At 32.8% G+C, this 21,378-nt stretch overlaps 2 protein-coding genes across 3 annotated transcripts; one reads left to right on the top strand and one right to left on the bottom strand.

Annotated features, from left to right (window-relative positions):
• Positions 1-524: 524 nt before the first annotated feature.
• Positions 525-5,773, bottom strand: LOC138318264 (C-type mannose receptor 2-like). Of its 2 annotated transcripts, XM_069260476.1 has the most exons (6): positions 5,558-5,773; positions 3,691-3,984; positions 2,702-2,875; positions 2,127-2,237; positions 1,539-1,799; positions 526-1,243 (listed from the first exon to the last, which is right to left on the bottom strand). In XM_069260476.1, the coding sequence occupies exons 1-6, from the start codon at positions 5,610-5,612 to the stop codon at positions 1,086-1,088; spliced, it is 1,053 nt and encodes a 350-aa protein (XP_069116577.1). In that variant the 5' UTR covers positions 5,613-5,773; the 3' UTR covers positions 526-1,085. The 2 variants fall into 2 exon arrangements, with proteins under 2 accessions (XP_069116583.1, XP_069116577.1); XM_069260482.1 differs by lacking the exon at positions 2,702-2,875 and having other exon boundaries at positions 525-1,243.
• A 2,650-nt stretch (positions 5,774-8,423) lies between these two features.
• Positions 8,424-18,143, top strand: LOC138309669 (uncharacterized). Its single transcript, XM_069251166.1, has 7 exons — positions 8,424-8,478; positions 10,996-11,216; positions 13,304-13,447; positions 14,565-14,718; positions 15,429-15,677; positions 17,365-17,553; positions 17,791-18,143. Exons 1-7 carry the CDS (start codon positions 8,424-8,426, stop codon positions 18,000-18,002), a joined length of 1,224 nt encoding a protein of 407 aa, XP_069107267.1. The 3' UTR covers positions 18,003-18,143.
• The last annotated feature ends 3,235 nt before the right edge of the window (positions 18,144-21,378 follow it).

Raw genomic sequence — 21,378 nt, 5'->3', positions numbered from 1 at the left:
TGGTCCCTGTGAACAGAAGACCAAGCCTTAAATAGAAGTTTGGCCCCGTTACTGGTTCGTTAATTATGAACTCAAAAGGAAAACAGGTAATTATCCCTAGGAAATAGATAAATCTAGATTGAAATTTAGGTTATCGGATATAATTTGTGATAATGAATAAGTATATACTATTAGAACGGCAGAATTTTTCAGTGCAAAATGAAGCTTTTTTCAAAATGGCTACCCTAGTTGGAGGACCTATTTATATTTTTATATGAGAATATATAAGTACTTATTGATAAGTTATAAAACACAATTACAGCTGTTTTAATAATACATTCAACTTTACTACTCTGGTCAATAAGAAAGCCTTCAGGTGTCCCTTAGTGAAAAGAACAAACCTCTGTGTAGAAAGGGACATTACTGCATGACATGTATGTCAAAGACTAATTCTTTCTGGTATCTATTTACTCCATATGTGTGATTTCTCTGTACTATATACACTATATACACTTAAGTATGACACAGCAACACGATAAAAAAAATAAAATCTGAAATATAACGGATTTATAAGCAAAATAAACAATTACAAATACAAAATGATCTTCAATATAGTTTTATTTGCTAAACATATTTGAATTTGTATTTATTTCAGAGTAAAATTGTCTAAAAATTGCATTTTACGTTTTTGATATTTGAATTATTACATTTTTTCAAAAATACACAGTCAAAACGTCCATAAGTAATATAACCCATTTTAAACTTAGACGTTTTATGTTTGTAGACATCACACAAAATGTGAGAACACTCTACATAAACAGCGAAACGGGTTATTATAAAATTACACAATTATTCAATAAAACATAAAGTCAAACTATAAACGATGATATCTTTACAATTAAAATTCATTGAGGGACTCTTTTTTCCATAAAGACATAACGCCTTTGTATCAGTCGATGTTCAGCGACCACACAAACGACGATGTTTTTTCCCTTTATAAGCTGATGAAATATTTTTAAGACATAAGAAATACTCGTCACAAGCAAATTTGAATTGTTATAAGATATTGCTCAGCTTTTGTTAAAGGGAGATAACACTCCTAACCATCAGTCTTGGCATATATATGCCTGATTGTAGATAACTTCCCCACAATTGAAATCATACCACAACCCATTATCGACATTTATATAAGCACAGTTTTCGTTCAGGGCAATGTGGTGTGGTCCCTCATCAGGACTCCAGTTGCTGTAGTTAAGTGATGCTCCTACAGTATCAATAAGATCAACAACATAATGGTACGTAACACCAAAACGACTCATTCTTCGTTTTACAATATGTATATTTTTATCTAGTTTTACAAAGTAATGTATATGTTAAAAAACATTATGATAATATTAGATAAGTATGCATTGTTGCATAAACATATATATCGAATAATACTTTAGGCAATATTAATAAGTATGTATAACAGAAACATAACAAATTTAGAATGTTTTGTTTGCAATGTGTCATTTTCAATTTTTTATCCTGAATACGGAAATTAATATCTGTCATCTTACCATTGTTCCATTTCCAATGTCCTTCATTGTTTCGATCTGTAGCTCCTATCCAGGCTCCGGAGTCACTCCAATGTAGAGACTTGAGGCTCCCAAATACGAAATCCTGTTCCTGCTGATCGTGTATCTGTAACAGCATACCTCCCTGAGTTGTACATTCACTTTGAGCGTCATTCCATGATTTGTTACCTCGGATAAAACTCAGACAGATGTTCCTGTAGATTCTCACAGCAGCTGCAGTCGGATGTAATCTGGAGCAGGTTTCTGTTGGGATTATGTTTTCAAATAAAAATCCAATATTTCTCTCCAATATATACATCGCATGTTAAAGCAAATTAATTTTTAATATGAGAAACCTGTGAAATAAATCAAATACAGAACATGACTCTCATTATTTTTCAACATGTGGTAGTCAATTGCACATTTTAAGGCCAATGCTTGGAGATACTTCTTGTCATTTTGATCTAAAAAAGAGCTTTTATCTATAGATGAGACTTATTTTATATGTAAATGTATCAAAAGCTGTCGATGCCTACATGGTATGTACTACACAGAAAGTTTATACGAAAATGAAGAATGTTCAAAACGTACTTGTAGTGGTTGTCAATATTGTAGTACGAGTTGTCTCTGTGACAATTGGTGATATTGTCCGGGTCGATCTATTTTCTGCTGGCGATTGTGTTGTTGGTCGTACAAGTTTTTCTGTAATAGTAAATGTGTTGTGAAACTGCAAAAATGTTCATTCGAAATTTGCTGATTACTTCACATCTATGTCTAATAGAGCCCCTGTGGCATCTTAGATGGACAATCATTTAACATATATTTATAAGTGATTTCTCATATTCTAACATTTCTGCTGTAAATGATCAAGACAAAATGATTCATTGTATCTAAATGAAATTATTCCACATGACTGGCGTTTTAATCTATTAATACGCTTACAGGCAGAGGCTCTGCAATTTTCTTTTTCTCTTACATCATTAAAGTATTGTCACATGTAACAAAATATTTTATATTAATGTCATTCTTCATACTTTTGTTTCAAAATTAAACAAAATCTTATTTGTAGTAGTATTGGATTGCCGTATCAGGTAAAATATAATGCGAGACAATTTTATCACCTTGAAAAATATTTCAACAATGTGTTACCCAGTACATAATCTTACGATATTCACAGATAGAGGTATGATGGTATAGAATAGTCCCACAGTCGTAATCAAACCATCGTCCACCATCATTGAGCCGCATTAAGGCACAGTCCTCATACCCAGCCTTAGAAAAAAGGAATCCATGAGTTGGTCCTTCGCCCGGATGCCAGTATCCATATGACAGTTTCGTACCTAGAGGATATTTAAAGGCCCAATATCCGTATCTTTCTTATTTTTTTCCATGATTTAGAAGAACGTTGAAAAAAAATTCCTGCTGTAAATCATGCAGAGATAGGACTAAGTCGAAGTCAAGATGAGCGATTATGATTCAAAATATTTTGATAAAAATCAAATAAATATTTGAACATCGCTAGGCGGGTCCCACTTAGTAAAACAAGCCAAAGTTAGCCGACATTGTAATGTCGTTGCCGAGAACGCCATGTGACTACCGTAACTACGTAACGTCTGTCAGAACTCTTCCTAAAACGGGTCATGATTTTTCCGACTTCCGTTCGGCAATAATTGTAACTTCTATGGCGATCAGTTTAAAATGAAGGCATGTTTACATGTATCGGCTTTCAACAACTGCTGTACCAAAGTTATTAAAAAAAAACATTATAAAAACTCTTTAATATATCTTAATTTCAACAACATCTAAAAACACTAACGACATCGGAGTCGAATTTAACTTGAATTTTTGTTGATACATGTAGTTACGTATAGTGTGGCTTTAAAACAAAAATGATATCTTATCATCAAATACAAGAGGAGATATTCAGAACTTTATTGTCTCATCATATGTTTTAAACGTTTACATTCAGAAATGGAATGATTCGAAAGAGATTCACAACAAAATTAAAAAGAATAGTAAATAGACAGTTTTGTATTGTAGATAATCATGTTGTCATGAAGAACGAAAAACTAGCTCAAGCATTTATCTGACTGAAATAAGTTACCGTCTATGTCAAATAATTTATATCATATTTTTTTACGATAATATATCCCACCGTCTGTCCATTTCCATGTTCCCTCGCTGTGGTGGTCCGTGGCCCCTATCCATACACCCCAGTCGCCCCAGTGCATGGCCTTCAGTGTATGGTAGATGAAGTCTTGTTTATCCTGGTCCTGGATCTGTACCAGACGACCTCCGTGCTGATGACAGTTCGAATTCGCCCCATTCCAGGACATCTTTCCCGTGATGAGGTATAGACAAACGTTATTATACGACCTCACGTTTTGATTTCGCGGAAGTGAGGGTGGACAGTCTCCAAGCTCAGCAGCGAGATTAGCAGAGGAACGTCCTGTATACCGTGTAAGGTCGATCAGAAAAAAAATGGTTAAGGTGATAAAACTTATATAAATAAATTGTAACAAAGGATTGAGAGTAGATACATGATGATATCTGATGATATATTTTTATATAACAGAACCATGAACTCAATCGACGAAATCTAGTAAAATAATATTTTAGAATTTTATCCTGCAACTACCGCATAATATTACTGATAACTACTGCGGATGAACATGTACTTTAAAAAAATATGATTACGCTTATACGATTAATGTGAATCTGGTCCACTTCTGACGGAATATTTTCTAACTTAACTTGACCCAGAATTTTAACCTTCCGGTAATTATAAAGGCATTCTATATCGCCGAAACATGACGTCACATTTAGTGGAATGACGTCATTTTCATAATATCGAAACCCCTGTTTTGCGGTATCGTCTTAGCTATAACAAATGTATATATTGTAAATGATTCTTTGAATGGAATTCTTTGATTTTTTTGGTAATTTAATGTCTGTTAAGTAATAACCATACGACACTCAGAATTTCAAAAACGGGATTACTGGAACTGTTTACTAAGGCGCTTATGTATTTTCCACGGTAATAAAAAGGAGAACACTCTTAATCAGGTTTAGTGAAATAATAATTTCCTACGCAACAAAGCAGCGTCTTGCTTCAAGCCAAACTAAATAAATATCAGGCAATTTGCTTTCGTTTTGAAAGTTGTGTATAGGCCAATGGCTGAATGTTGATATAATAAGGTCATCTTGGCTTTCATAAGTCGTGCACATATATAATCCTTGTATTGTAAGATACTAACAATGTATTCTGCAAATCTTAACCTGCCCGATCACCAATATTAAAAAGTATTAAAATGCTATCATATATTTTAATATACAATTATAGCATTTTGATGAGGTCGATGCATGTTTTATTGACCAAAGAAAAATTATCGACCGAGGACGTAGTCCGAGGTTGATAATTTTTCTTTGGGCAATAAAAACATACATCGACCGAATTCAAAATGCTACAATTGTTGTATTATTTGAATTGGTTTTTCTTTTCAAGCAATAAATAAAAAAGACACATAAAAATCTAGTGTATACATCTGCATTTGCATTTCAGGATATATTACCAGAAATTGATTGGGTAAATATCAAAATGATCATACCAATGACACGAGGATTAAGATACAGTTTTCTTATAAATCCTGATTTTCAGATACATGTACAGTAGAAGATGGCGAATGCATCCTCATACTGCAGTTTTCATTAGAAACGCTTAATTTTTCAACGTTATAATACATGTCGCATTCAAACGCTTAAATGACTTCGACGCTTTGATGCACTGAATCGGGAAATCCCTATCTATTTATAGACAGATCGGTCAATCAACTTTTTTCAATCAATTTTATCAGTCGATCATTGTTTTAAAGGTGGTCACGTGGGGTACCGACGTCTAATGAGATTGGCGGAAAAACCAAGACAAAAAAAAAAAAAATATATATATATAGTTTCTGTTATACATTGATAAGAAGATTATTGTTTACTTCCTGTTAGTTTCAATTAATAAGAATTGTACGTACCTATCACAAATCCTAATATCAACGCTATAAGATGTACAGTTGAAGTTGAATTCATGGTGTTTTGAATCCCTGAGAACTATTTAGGCTTTTTCTGTTTGGCAGTATCAAATCTAACTTTTTAAACAGTTGCTTGATTTCACCAACACTACTGCTCCATCATTCTTTGTAACTAGGTCACCAATGTATCTCTGATAATAATATCAATATTCAATTTATCCCTTATCAGTGATAAAGCACAGAACATCCGATAAAGATAACGGCAAACCTAATATGTTATCTGTACCCAATGGTGGGAGAAACATACTTAAAACACCGACTTGTATTTATAACCTAACATGCTATCTATACCCAATGGTGGGAGAAACATACTCAAAACACCGACTTGTATTTATAATTTCCTTCAAGTGATGACCATTGTGTGATCTCGCATAATTTGAGTCAGGTGCACGTGTATTGTGTTGTAATTTTGTGTGAATTAAAAAAAATAGTATTCTGCTAGTTATCAGTTATCAGTGCATGTTTGTTAGCGGTAAAGATACCTAATAGGGCATAACTCCTCTAACCCAAGAATAACACCAACACGAAACCTCCGCAAACAGAAACACACAAATTAATTTATTCTTTTTAACCACATGATTGTCCTGAAATGACTCATGAATTCGGCCATGAATTATTTTCTATAGTTGAGCATTGACATATGCGTAACATTGAAGATAATATGACGTCAAAACAATCATTAATATCAAATTAAGACGATTTCACAAATCATTTCCGGCCAAAATGTGTTTAAAAGTACGCATTGGTTATCGTGCTTTGACATTCATTGGTGTGCAACCTGTAGTGGGTAACCTACAAATTACATTTGTATGTTATGCCACCTAGCGTATCATGGTGTATATAAAGGTCAAATGTATATAATATGAGGAAAACTATATTACCTTCACCATAATAAGTATCATGAACCTTGTCTATCATGCGTCAAGCCAAAAATGACATCAAAAAAGCTGTGTCAAGTTATAAGCACATGTCAAGCTTCTGTTCTCAAGGATTTTAATGAGTTACTTACCTTTAGCGGTTTATCTTGCCCTTGATTGACCCTGCCCCTCCTGTCCCAGATGGGCCGGTGCAAAAATTTATACAAATTATGTTCCCATTCGCAAATTAAAGGACATTGCTGTATTGGTGTCAAAGCAGGCAGAAATCAATCCTTAGTAAAGTTTTTGCATTGAGATATACGGTTATGTCGACAATAACCCTATATAATTTATAATTATTTCCGGTCTGATTCTATCGCATCAGATTCATCTGGTCCCGATTTCTCGAAACAAACTTAGGTCAAAAGTTGATTTAAGTCAATTTTATCAACATAAGTTACATAAGGAGAAAAACTTAAGTTTTGACTTAAGTCTGTACTTTTGTTTCGAGAAATCGGAGCCTGTGAGGTTTTATGTTAACGCATTATTGAATGATATTATCGATTTATAACTACAAAATGTCAAATAATTCGACCATAGTATGTGCCATTTCAGACACGTCAGTGATGCTAAAAATTTTAACTCTTGGATGTTTAATTTTATTAACGATTTAAGAAACTGAAAAGTATCCATATAAATGCATAATTGAACGAAGGAAGAACGTTAACGTAAGATTTAGATAAATGAATAAATGAAATTTCGAATTAAAATTTCGTTACCAATATCAAACGGTAACACTCGCTGCATGCATGGCCATACCTGATGATGTTTCAACCATCAATTAACAAAGTACCTTTAAAAAAATAAAAACTTAAATTCAGTGCAGAGAGTTTATTTCCTTTAAAATTGTTCATGTCAAATGCACATGCAAGTGTGAAAAATACATGATTTCTACTTTTTATCGAGATAACGAAATTGTCAATAAAATCCTGTCCTGTTCAGTAATTAAACATAAATCTGGTAACCCCCTCTCTTTTTCTCTTTTTCTATCTCTCTATCATAGATACATTTCAAAAGTACTGTACTGAACAGTCTACGTAGAAGACGACAAGTACACTGTACTGTATTGTATGTAATATATATAAGTCATGTATTTTTGTTATATGACCTAATTTGTTGAGTGTGTATGTTATTATTCAATTTACTGATACGATTGGTAAGCAAACATAATTAAATCAAGCAAGCAGAATTTCACTGATAAAGCTAATGATTAGAATGTCATAAATTCCGAAACAAATTTGCAAAACATGAGTATTGATAAACTTGATATGGAAACACAAACCCTTTAAATTTAGATTAATTTCGACACAAGTAGGCAAGGTGGTTAATTGTGTGTTGTTCGAGCAAATAATGTCAATATCAAGTGTCATGATTATTAGAAATACTTAACATGTGAATTAATGATCAATACTTTCATGTTTAAGGTGGCAAATTGCCAGTAGACGTACATTTTTACCAGGCCAACCGAATTGTTCGGAAATGATGGAAGGGAGGCGGTAGGGTTTGAGGGATTGCTGACAGACCCGTCTTGGTCCTTGTCACCTTGAATGGGTAGATCGAAACATTTAAAAACTAAAGTTTCCCCGGTATACTTGAACTTTATACCGATTATTTAAATTGAATGAGGTCTTGGAATAGCATTCTATAAACATATTTGTTTAAACTGTTGACGGAAATCATATGGTCAGAGGTTTCGTTGCAAAAAAAAAAAATAAATAAATAAAAATAAAAATAGAACAAATTTAATATATAAATAAAAGGGGGAAAATAATGCTTTAGTTTCTTGTGCGACTAAAACGAGCGGGGTAATGATATTATGGAGCTCTGGTATTATCAATTTCATATTCTATCAACAGCCAAGGTCAAGTAAGGACGTGCCAGATTTGTTGGGGATGGAAAGCTGGGCATTGCCCCACATGGGATACGAACTCGCGACCCAGGTGGAGGGTTTGTGGTAATATGTCGAGACATCTCAACCTCTCGGCCCCAATAAATGAACAAAATAAAGTTAATATATAGAGAAAAAAAGGAAAGAAATAATGCGCTTCTTGTGCGACTAAAACGATTAACATTTAATTAAATGATCCAGTGGGGTATTGTAAATCGATATTATAGATTATCTGTCCAAATATAAATAAGTTATCGACAACACCATATGTTACCTTCAAGTGTTATCAAACAGTTAACCAAAAGATAAGTGCCAGAAATTTTTCAGATCATTCATTCGGATGAGGACCGTGACATAGTTTGGCATGGGGAACGTTGAAAAGAAGATGCACATTCTGTTTTGTCTACTCGCGATTTGCTGGGAACTTTCTAACGCTTTGTCAGGTTGGTATATGTACATGATACGGTATGTTATACACTATAATTTGATAACTGCCCTTATGTTCAAAATGTATCAATGAATAATAAGATAATGTTATAAAAGCGTAATTATTTTTTTAACCCAGTGACAATGTATTCAGTATTCAGAAACAATACATTGCAATACTTCTAAATTAGATGCAATGATAATCATTGCACGAATGAGCTTAACAGGGCAGACCAGTTAGGAATTATATCGATTTTTTATGATTTAAAAAAAGCGTATTGCAAGTGAACTTGTTTATCTAAACGTTAACAGCTTCATTCTGAGAGTCCGTTGACAAGTGGATGTCCTTTTTAAATAATATGATAGCCGTTGGCTTCTTCTATAAACAAATATCTTTGACAGTACCATTAATAGTGAATTTATTAAGCGTGAAGCACTAAAAATTCAATTTGTAGCAAATATCGGTCCGTTGTCAGTGCGCAGCTGACTTAGAACTGTTTGACATTTTCCATGGCTTCATAATACGTTGATGATATGTACGGCATTACTGCCAAATCATAGATTTTTGTGAGGGTTTAATTTCATTGATTTCGTCTTTTGGCCAAAATCAATGAATTTATAAAATTATCTTTTTAATGAATGTATTGTACAAATGTTTGGTAAGGTAATGCATCCATAGGATGATTAGTGCTTCACTGTATCCTATTCTTGCCTGCAAATTTTGCCGAATATCTTTTCATTATGAACAAGTAATATGCCAAAAATGGATCGGCTTTAACCTAATTTATATTAGGCAAAAGCCTATCATAACAATATAGACAGGTTTAGCTATATATATGGAAATCATCCTATGATATAGGCAGGTTCGGCGGACCATTATGACCATAGAACGGTCTTTTTCCGTTTGATTTTCATGATCTCATTAAACGATATATGTTTTTAAGAACAGAAATGCTATGATAGGTTTAAAATTGAAAATTAAGTGTTTCGTTTGTTTTCGACTTATTTTTATTCATGGATTGAATCTTGCTTTGGTCGATTCCATGGGGTAATGAATTGAGTTGCTCTTGAAACAAATTGAAGCAGTTCATGTTGAATTTGTTTCAAGAGCAACTCAATTCATCAACCCATGAAATCGACCAAAGCATGATTCAATCCTTAATTTCAATTCAATCGTATTAGATTTTTGTTTAAAAAAAATGCGAGTTTCTGGGCTTGTGCAAGTCTACAACGAGAGACGTAAGAAAATAGTGCGTTATTAGATTACAACTAATTAAAGATAAATAGCGCAAATATCACAATTTGTCGTACATTTATTCAGAAACAACTTTATAATCAATTTAATCTAGATGAAACATAAACATTTACAATAGATTAAGAAGTGATTGCAAAAATCGTCCGCCTAAGATGCGAAGGATAATGTCTATACTGTGTGATACGGTTGTCTTTCGCTTCGATTTAAAATGGAGAGTCACCGTAACGTGATGGGAACGGAAAGGTACTAGTGGTTTATAATTGTAGCCTTTAGCCTTGATACAAGATAAACAACTGATTAAAAGTAAATCAACACTCATTGACTTTTATATAGTATTTCTTAACGCCGTTTAGGCCTCGTCATTTGTTTGTAACTGAGACGTCCTAACGTAGTTTCCACACACGTCACACAGAGACATTTTGTTTCGGTAGGCAATGTTGCTGACTCGAACGATACACAAGAGCCACGGAGTCAGTAAAACGAGAGTTCATAAAAATTCTTTTAAAATTGTAGAAATCTGTTCGTAATATTGGCAATTGTTTTTAAACCATCCTTGTTTAGATCTATGCCTAGGCCTAGTAGAAAGCTTCTTAGGCTAGATAAAATATTTTCTTGCGCGAAAACTAAACCGATGTTAAGATACCCAAGTTCATGAGTAAATGAAACCGGATTTTTTTAAGTAGTTTCATTGAGTCCAACTTCTGTGAAAATTGAAATATTTAAAGTTAAAAACGGATTCAACTGAATTTGATTAGCTTTGTTGGCCATGATACATTGAAGACCGTATTTATTTATTTTTGTTTCATTTGAAATAATTTTTATATAAAAATTACCTGATATTTTACGTATGTATTCATTTAACAGAAAAACACATTTCTTTCCATTTCTCTGAAAGCATTATCAAAACTCGATTCAGACCAAACTGTGTGTTCCAAGTACCTGATATCTGGTTTGTATGGTGTTGATGATGCTGCCATCACCGATTCGAATTCTTACGTTTCACACGTCACTCGTTTACCAATGACACAAGCCAGGTTATTCTATTACGATTTCGATCACAACGGGAAGGAAATTGTCTGGAAAGCAACAGTTAATGATCGTCAACAGTATATCCAGGTAAATGAAGTTTTATAAAATGGTATATTTTAGTTGATGAGTCATAACTATACCTTCACTGTAAGTCAGACGTGCAGTCGAATTGGTGAGATCTTGGGTTTAACTTGGTAAATTCACTTCAGTAAGTTGTAAAAAAATACCAGTACTTCTCTTTTCGTAAACAACAGTGTTTAAAAAGCTGTATCCGGTATTAAAAGAAATATGTCAAAGCGAAATGTTTATGAAGTAAAATATTTTTTCTTTGACCTCAATTAAAGTAAAATAACGTAATAAAACTTAATGGCGCATTCGAATCAACCATTGATAGGGGAAGTCGTTCACAATGTATCTGCAATAGGTGGCATTTAGTTACAGAGGCTTTACTCTACAATCCTATTATATTGTTTAAAATGTATTGCGGAAAGATACGATGGCCGACAGCCGGTAAAAAAACAACTCCTAAAAAACGTTTTTCGTACTTAAATAGTCATTGATATTTAAGTACAACTTTTATTTTCTAAAAATATTTTTGTCATGAAAAATAATAATGTACAAAATAATTATGTACAGAAAATATTTTCTAAAATGTTTTTTTGTCATGACAAATTTTTATCAAATATTTATGTACAAAAAACAACAGGTCTGACGCTAAACCCTGTATTTAAATGGAATCTTCCCATTCTCAGATATTCAATTAATCTTTCAGATAAGGAATGCAAACGCGCCTAAGGTTGGACTATTTTTACATGTCATCTTCATTGGCCGAATTCCTTATTCTGACTATAGTTCTGATATTCGGGATTAAAAGTTAATATTGGTATATAATTTAACATTGGTAACAAAAATCATTAACGGTTTTACATTTCGTAGTTTTCAGTACTATCATCACAGTAAAGTAAAACAAAAGGCGACGTGGTATTTTGTGAATACCACCCCAATTTGGTCATAGCCGTACTCCTTATCACGATGATTAATTGCATATCAGATACTTGTGGGGTTCTATTACACTGAGGATTGCAGGAAAATCTGGCGTGTTTTGCAACAAATAGTTAAGTTAAATGGACATTTAAACCTTTGGTATACAAAGATATATAAAAGGGATAATAACTAGACAAAAAATAGAGATTATGACCTGTTTATTACCACTTAAAGTTTGCGACTTTTATGCACTTTCTCGAATATAGATAAAATAAAGTCCACTAAGAAACCTGTATTAATTGATTGTGTATGACCCAGTCTATGTTTTAAGCAAGCCAAATGGAACATTCATTGTTGAATTCCTTATCTGAAAGATTAATTGTACACCTGAGAATAGGAAGCTTCCATTTAAATACAGGGTTTAGCATCAGACCTGTTGTTTTTTGTACATAAAAATGTGATAAAAATTTGTCACGACAAAAAATATTTTTCGAAAATATTTTTTGTACCTAAATATTTTGTACATTATTATTTTTCATGACAAAAAATATTTTTAGAAAATAAAAGTTACTTAAATATCAATGACTATTTAAGTACGAAAAACGTTTTGTAGGAGTTGTTTTTTGCCGGCCGCTGTCGGCCATCGTAGAAAGACTCTCTTATAGATTTGAAAAAAAAATATCCTAGATAATATTTTTATCTTCGTGCGATATAGCTTTAGTGATAAAACCATGTTATTAGAGTATTCTTCATATGGTACCTGATCGTATCGACTAAAAGTTGAGATTAAAAGCTGAGAGATGTTATTATAGTGTTAATTTCATTTAGTTAGCATTTTTCTCTGCACATCTCTGTCGGTATTTCATAGACTAATGGCAAACACTACAGTCAAACCTGCCTTAAGGACAACTAGTGTATAAAGACCACCTGCTATAAGAGTGCTTTCTCATGGTCCCAAATGGCTACTTTTTATACAAATTGCCCTGTGTATAAAGGTCATTTGTTCTTGGTCATTCGGATAGGTTTTTATAGACAGCTCGAATTGTTTTAATTTTAAGGTCGGGTATTATCATTACCTATTAGATATTGTACAAAAACAAACGTTGCTTATCTAAATAAAACAAAATTGAAAATATCTTATAATATTTCACCATAATTTTAATTCAGCATACTTTGTAAACTTATTATAGGTAAAATTTCCAAGAGAGGCCGTGTTGGATATCATCATGCTTCAAGGATGTGAAATACCTGACCGATGGGTTAGCACGTACTTTCTCCATTATAGCATGGATGGAATCACGTGGACGACTGTGACTTCAAACAACAAACCAAAGGTACAGTTTATTTAAGGAACTATTTACAGACACCACGTGGTCCATATTGAGAAATCTTTCTGGTATTCTTTGCAGTGAAATATAAGGTTTTACGTTTCACATAAAAGCGATATACTTCACTCCAGTTGAAATAACATTTTTTGATATCATCACTCGTTTTTGACCAATCGGAATGCAGCATTCACAGTAAAAATATAATTTTGATTGTTACGTCATTAGTTTGTGCGAGAAAAAAATCGTGATATTTTTCTGTAGAAATATGACGTTATGCTCACAAAAATACGACGTAGTAATCGCAAGGACAAATAACTCTGTTAATTACATTGGCGGAAAAATCCTTGGCAGAACTAGTAGTGTTGGTCTTCTGAAAATGGAAGCGAGACAAAATCTTATAAATACCAGTAACATTTCATTTCGTTAGGGGAAACGTTGATGTGTTTCACTCGTGATACATGTCAAAGTTGATGTGTTTCACTCGTGATACATGTCAAAGTTTCCACTTCACTCGATGGAATATTACAGGTATTCATCAAGAAACAAGGAATATTCTCTATGAACTAGTTTGTTTTACAATGTCATATATTACTTTAAGCGACTAAACTCGATTTTGCGAAACCAAAACGCCTTTTTTATGATTTTCAGATTTCAAATTTTAGACCCCAATTTCAAAGGTTGAACGCATAGTGTGATAATCAGTAACTCAAAATGAAATATAATAGAACTTTCCAAAGAAATTTAGTTTTGTCCGAATGTTTTCTGATACTGTGAAAGGTACTCAGGTCCCAGGATCATTACACAGATGTAGACTTAAGGTGTTGCTTAGAAACCCCTGAAATATCGAGAGGACGATCGCATGTAGAATGAAAAAGTACAATAATTAGACAATATATCCAATAATTGTATTCAGAATCACAATTACTTGTATAAATAACTTCTTTATTTTGTGATTATCCCTCTAAATACAATAAAACTTTCCTATTCACAACTTTTTCTTTAATTATTTGAATATCAATATTCGAATAGTTAGTTTGTTCGTTTGAGTTTTAGGGTCCATCGACATCTAAGGCTATTAGGGCCTGGGATATATTAATGTTTGAGTTTTAAATATTTATTGCAGTTATTTCATGGAAACAACAACTCACTTGAGACAAGCGTAACAACACTAAATCCTGAAATCACAGCACTGTATCTTCGCATTAATCCGCAATCATGGCATGGCCATATAAGTATGCGGTTTGACGTCAGTGGATGTTACAAAGTAAAAAAGGACCGTACGTAAGCTACTGTAATAATATGATTCATTTCTGCTTGTAAAGATCATTCATATTAATTTTCAAAATTAATTTTATAAGGCCATTAATGCAAAAATTGCGTCGCTGTTTGCAATGTCCCGTCTCATTGACTGAGATAATTGCTTATGTTTGCATGGCATTGCATTAATGACAGATCCACAGGAACTATTTTAAGAACATTTATCAAGATAACATACACAATTAATAAGATGTAATGTGCGACAAAGTGATACGCAAGCTATGCATTGGTATATGATATGTTAATTAATGATATAAACCGAAAACTGTACTATACAAGTGCAATTGTACATTTTCGATGTCCATTATATATGTTCAATATATATGTTTACGAATGTATGCTTAACTGTGTTGTAACGATAAATATGATATAGATATATCAAAACCAGTTTTATTTCAAGAAATCAGCGTTAGTTTTGATTTAGATATATCTTAACTGTTTTATAAGAAATCAGCGTTAGTTTTAATTAAGATATATCTTAACTATTTTGTAAGAATTCAGCGTTAGTTTTGAATTAGATATATCTTAACTATTTTGTGAGAAATCAAGGTTAGTTTTGATTTATATATATCTTAACAATTTTTTAAGGAATCAGCGTTAGTTTTAATTTAGATATATCTTAACATTTTTTAAGGAATCATCTTTAGTTTTGATTGTTCTGTTCCAGCAGCTTTTACCAAGACTACATATGTTCGGCTACCAACCCCGCCGTATGACGCTCTGAAGAGTATGCTCATCGCCGAATCAAAGTCAGCGACATTCCAAGCATGCGGCAGAATGTGTCATGAACGCACATCGTGTGTGTCCTTCACTATTGACGCACACCGAATGTTTTGTCAGGTGTATTCAAATATAGTCTTTTCCAAACATGGATCCACCATCAATCCATCTGGAGGTGTTTCCTATTTTGTTCGGAATGGTAATTAGAATATGATCATTTAAGGATTGGTCTTCATTTTGCCTACGCCCACGGTATTGTGAACGCAGTTGACAACAAACATTTTAGCGCTCCATTATTTTATGTTCGGAACCAACTGAGTTGATATTACTGTATATGCAGTCAAATGGACGATGAATCCCTATATTTACACACCTGGATTGATTTTAGACAGAATTAAGCTGATGTCTTCTAGTGCTTTTGTTGATAGATTAAATATATTTGTTTATCCTAATATATATATATATATATATATATATATATATATGGTATATATATATATATATATATATATATGGCAAGCCGATATAACAATTATGGAAGGAGCAAGGTCTATCTCGTATTTAATTGAATTATATAAGATATATGGTATAATTATATAAGATCTTTTATATGAATATTTATATAAGATATTTCATATAACCTATAGGACATCTCATATAGTATATAAGATATTTCATACATAATATATGATATCTTATACATTATATTTGATATCATTATATAAGATATCTTATATAGAAAATATGATATCTCATATAGAAAGGAAATTAGATATCTTATTTATGTACATAAGATTTCTCATAATGCATATAAGATATCTCATTTATGAGTTTTCGTAGCATTTAAAACAGAAACTAATTTCTCCCTCGAGCATTATTCGGAGTACTTTGGTGCACATTTAAGAACCGTTCGAAATGGCGGAGATGACGCTGAAAGGGAGAAGCTAGCGCTGTTTGGTTGCATTCAATGACATATTGAAAACGCAAAAGCATTTATTTCCATAACTCCTGTTATCGGTTCGGACGTATCGACAATAAATATAATAACGGACAATCTAAATGCATGCTTTTGTCTTGTTCAATTTAAACGCTTAATATTGGAGTAGCATGCGAAGCCACCAAGAGTTTGGTTGAACGAGTAGAAGTATACGGTACTTGACTCAATGTAGACTCAAGAGATATTTTGGGTATGGAGACTTTTTGTGTTATATATAAGATGTCGTATATAGATAAATTAAAAAAGATATCTTATATTTGAAGATTCATTGAAAATTTGATATAAGATATATTATATAATATATCTTATATAGTATATAAGATATCTTATAAATTATATAAGATATATCATATACTATATGAGATATCTTACATCGCAATCAAGATATCTGATACATTATTCTTTGGATAAATGTCATGTTGTCTTGCCATTAATATACTCAATCAGACTTTACAAAGTCAACAAAGACAGAGATGTAAGTTTATTTTGATCAATTGTCTTTTCAAAACAATCAATTATTTATACAGATTATGTTTAAATATATTACAAATATTCTGAAAAAAAATTTTTTGGTGGTCCTTCCTTAATTGTTTGTCCTGTAGATGTAATCGGCGAAAACGTACCATCCAAATAAGTAAACATTTTCAATTTTTTTTTATTTAAACAATATCCATTAATGTCAAATTGAGCAAACAATGTTAATTAATTAGTGGCTACTAATGTAGCTTAAGCCAAATTCAACAAGAGGTACAGTTAATTTGCGCATATAAAGATAAACGATAATCAACTGATATTGTATTTATCACATGTTTTGTTATAACATATTTCTTGGATAACCTATATATAGACATATATTAACTACCGGGTCTTTGTACCTTCTATTATATAGTTGCGGATCCAGCTCTTGGATTTCGGCATATCCCAGGGGAAATATTTAAGTACAAAGTCAACGAGATTGAAATCAACCAACAGAAGGCCATTGACGTATGCCAGGGCTACCAATCGCAGCTTGTTCGGATTGACTCGGAGACCAAAATGAAATATCTGCAGAGTGTTATCTATGGGAACAATATACTAAGTAAGATCAAATGTTACGTTGTAGATTGAACAGAAATCAAATAGTGTATGGCAGTAACTTGCCTCCATTTAATACGTACCAGTAACAGCATACAACTCTTCAATGGACAGATTCTGAATATTATGTTGATTACTCTTTAACCTTCTGCTTGTACATATGCTGCTATTTCCATCCAAAGATTGAAATACTGATGAGCGTAAATGAATTAACCTGAACTTAGATTTTGTACTATTCAAGGTATGCTCAACACTACATTGATTGTGTCCGGTACTTACGACTACCCGAAGTGGATATACAATGCTAAGGGACCACCGATAGAGATCAACAGCGCCCTCTGGTCACCAGGCAACCCTAATCCAAGTAACGGCCATTGTGTTGGATTGATGAAAACCGGCCTAGCAAGTATTAAGTGTTCCGAAAGGTTTTTCTCAATTTGTGAATCATTTTGATGTGATCCAGATGTTTACGAGACAAAAAAGTACAATTTGATTTGAACTTGAATCGCATTTTCTCTCAACCTACACTAGGGCATACACTCACGTCGCCTGAGGCTGTATTGTATGGCTACCCATTCAATAAACCTCTTTAAGACACAGCGTTAATAAAATTACTATTTTCTTGGTACAATGTTAACTATTTTTTCAGAAACTTTAATTTCTTAACTTTCCACTTCCTTCAAAAGATACAAAAACGGGATTTGCGTTGAAAAATCCCGCAATTTTCAAGTATGGAGAATTTACTTTAAGTCGAGTGTTTTTGGATTTATTTCAAAATGGCTGAAAATCATAGTAGCAAAATTGCAACAAAACGTCAAGGTACGACAGATACACGGATATGAAGGATAGGGATATTCTACCCGAGAGTCACAAAATGTTCTTAAACCCGAGGCTTGTTATATTTTGTTGGACTTATAATATTTTGGATAATTCAAATGATGCTTCTCTATATAGATGTATTATTACATTTCACCCGGTTGGTATGGTATTCTTTCGAGAACATTTGATGAATTAAAATTACGAATGACTACCTAAGAGTGTTTGAAGACTAACTAAGGGTGTTTGAAGATACTATTCACATGTTTGCGGTCCTAACGTTCCATTTGTAGATTTTAGTACTGTACAACGTTTAATGCTTCTGTCAAAGTACAAAATAATTTGCATTTCTTTTTACTTTAATGCATATGCTTTAACGTTTTATCAAAACTATTCAATAACCAAATATATAAACATGTTATATTTTTTTCTTAGAATACATGCAAATGAACAAGTGCCAAAAATACAGTATCTTGGCGATATTATTCGAATTGTTGTATTTAAAACACACTCATTCTTATTTTTTTATTTCCATATTTATGTACAAAAGATATGAGTATAAACCCATTTCAAATATTTCCGATTTCATTATCGGACTAGTGTTTTTTTATTGTTTTTTTTTTGTGTGTTTTTTTTATTGAATTCAGTATTCACAAAAAGTAAATAATGTTACGTGTATTTAACTCTAACGTCAAATATTTAAGATTTATTACGTTTATCATTATGTCATTTGTGCATACCGACTGTGCTCTGAGGTTTTTTTTATAATAAGATAGAGCACTTCATTTTCGCGTGATACGTCGTAAATAGAAAAGAAAAAACACGTCATATGCAAAAAGCATTAACCTCTGCAGTCCCATTGGACAAACAATGTCACATTTGACCTCCGAGTTCGTGCTTCATGCGCATGCTGAACTAATAATACTCGCTATCGGAAATACACATACCTTCGCATATTTCGTTGATATTTACCCCGTAAATGGCTATTTAAATGGTTTTGATATATCAATATTTTAATATTTCTTTGACTTTGAATTTCAAAACGAATCAGATTAGTGTTTGTCACAGTGCAATAAGTCTAATTAATTTTTGACAGGGTAAAGCCTCTGGTTAGACAGTCATGCATTTCCTCCTTGCTTCGAGATTTCCCTGTCCTGCCTCTAAGGTAGGAAAAGATCCTTTTATTATCCCACCATATATCGATTTGTCGACGATTTAAGCCGTGAAACATTTGTTATATTCTGAACACACACAATTTTGATTATTTAGTATTAATATGTTTGTGCTTTTTAAATTCAGTATGCATAAAAAGAAAATGCGTTATTTTTACATAACGTCAATGATTTCTTACGTTTAATATAATGTCCTAATTGCATACGCAATGTGCTTCGAGTTGTTATTAAAACATAGAGCTCTTCTTTTTGTATTGATTCGTGTTCATAAAATCATTATATTCGCGTTCAGAAATAAATAAAATGATAATCCGATAGCATGCTTTCATAACTGGTTGAACGTAACAGCTAACATGCCTATATTGAGACAGCTTGTACAAGATTACTACTGTAACTTCCAGTCACATGAAACGCGTTTATAATAACATTCTTTAATGTGTCTGGTTTAATTTCATCTCAATGAAATAGTTCTGGCAATCCGTGTGTCACAAAGAACAAAATAAATAGCATATTTATAACAGTTGACTTAGAAAACTTAATATTTACTCTAATTTGTTTATTTATCTTTCAAATAATTCCATATTATGTATAATTATAGTTGCATATGTATGAGTGAGCTTCGCATAAAAAACGTATACGATAAGGAGTCATCATAATTAACAATTTTCACGTATCCATATTTTATGTAGAATACAGTGTAGTATATCTTGGTCATTAAATTCTCTAGCAGTAATTTGTCTTTTTTTCCTATAAATTAATGCCAAGAAACATCAATTTTAGGTTATTGTTTGGATTTTATATTTCAAATGTACAGGCAAGATGAAGCCTTTTGCCATTGTGCTGTAATTTATCAAATATTGCGTAATTAGATTAATGTTTATGATGTCACTTTGTCTTTAATATTTAGTAACGCTTGGAATGACCAGCACAACTCCTAACTAGCGGCAATTACAGTTCGTGAATGGCCCACACAACTATTTTTAAAAATGCCATCGGTTTCTATTCTCCTATAATTGACAGAGTTATCCCTCGGTTGCTGGGGGAAAACCGGGTTAGGGAAAAGACATTTCACACGCGCTAGACAGTGACGTCATCAATGCGGCCACCATTTTTACGCACATCATATCAGCTGAGTTTTCACCATTTCTCGTTACAGTATGGAAGAAAAAGAATCAAGCATGGGCCTGTCAGATGAACAAAGATATCTCAACCCTCGTAAAAGATTTTGACCATTAACCCTCGGCATGCCTCTAGTTGACCAACCAAAATCTTTCACTCGGGTTGATATATCCCTGTCCACCTGACAGACCCATATAGGATTATATTATTCTCCCATACTGCACAGGGATATCCTGCGGTTGCTAGGGAAAATATATCTCTATCTTACACAGCGGGGTGTAAGACAGCTCACATGCGCTAGACAATAACGTGACGTCATCAATACATGGGGTGTAACAGCGACGCGCATTGTAGATGATGTCATTAATTTTGACGCATAACGACGTTCCTGGCGCAACGAAACAGTTGGCAACAAACAGGAATTTCGTATTTTTCTACAAAGTATGGGAGAAAAAGAATCCAACATGGGTCTGTCAAGTGGACCGGGATATCTCAACCCTCGTGAAAGATATTGGCCGTCAACCCACAGCAAGCCTCGGGTTGTCAAGCCATACTCTTTCATTCGGGTTGAGATATCCCTGTCCACTTGACAGACCCATGTAAAATTCTATTAATCTACGCTACAGGTTCTACTTAAATCTAATATTATAGTATTACACTGTATAATGAAACATAAAGCTATTACTGGGATATTCGGCCATAAATGAAGCATTTAAGTGAAG

This window comes from Argopecten irradians, chromosome 1 (genome assembly GCF_041381155.1).
Source record: "Argopecten irradians isolate NY chromosome 1, Ai_NY, whole genome shotgun sequence".
NCBI classification, from domain to species: Eukaryota; Metazoa; Mollusca; class Bivalvia; order Pectinida; family Pectinidae; genus Argopecten; species Argopecten irradians.
Note: the sequence above shows the minus strand (reverse complement) of the source record. Positions and strands in the feature narration are given on the sequence as shown.

Excerpts from the sequence above, each read along its gene's own strand:
- LOC138318264 (XM_069260476.1), bottom strand. The coding sequence starts at position 5,612 with ATGAATTCAACTTCAACTGTACATCTTATAGCGTTGATATTAGGATTT. Across the intron at positions 3,985-5,557 it reads GATATTAGGATTTGTGATAG|GACGTTCCTCTGCTAATCTC; the intron begins GTACGTACAATT and ends CACGGTATACAG. Across the intron at positions 2,238-2,701 it reads TACCTCTATCTGTGAATATC|AAAAACTTGTACGACCAACA; the intron begins GTAAGATTATGT and ends TTACTATTACAG.
- LOC138309669 (XM_069251166.1), top strand. The coding sequence starts at position 8,424 with ATGGAAAGCTGGGCATTGCCCCACATGGGATACGAACTCGCGACCCAG. Across the intron at positions 13,448-14,564 it reads CTTCAAACAACAAACCAAAG|TTATTTCATGGAAACAACAA; the intron begins GTACAGTTTATT and ends TATTTATTGCAG. Across the intron at positions 15,678-17,364 it reads TTCCTATTTTGTTCGGAATG|TTGCGGATCCAGCTCTTGGA; the intron begins GTAATTAGAATA and ends TCTATTATATAG.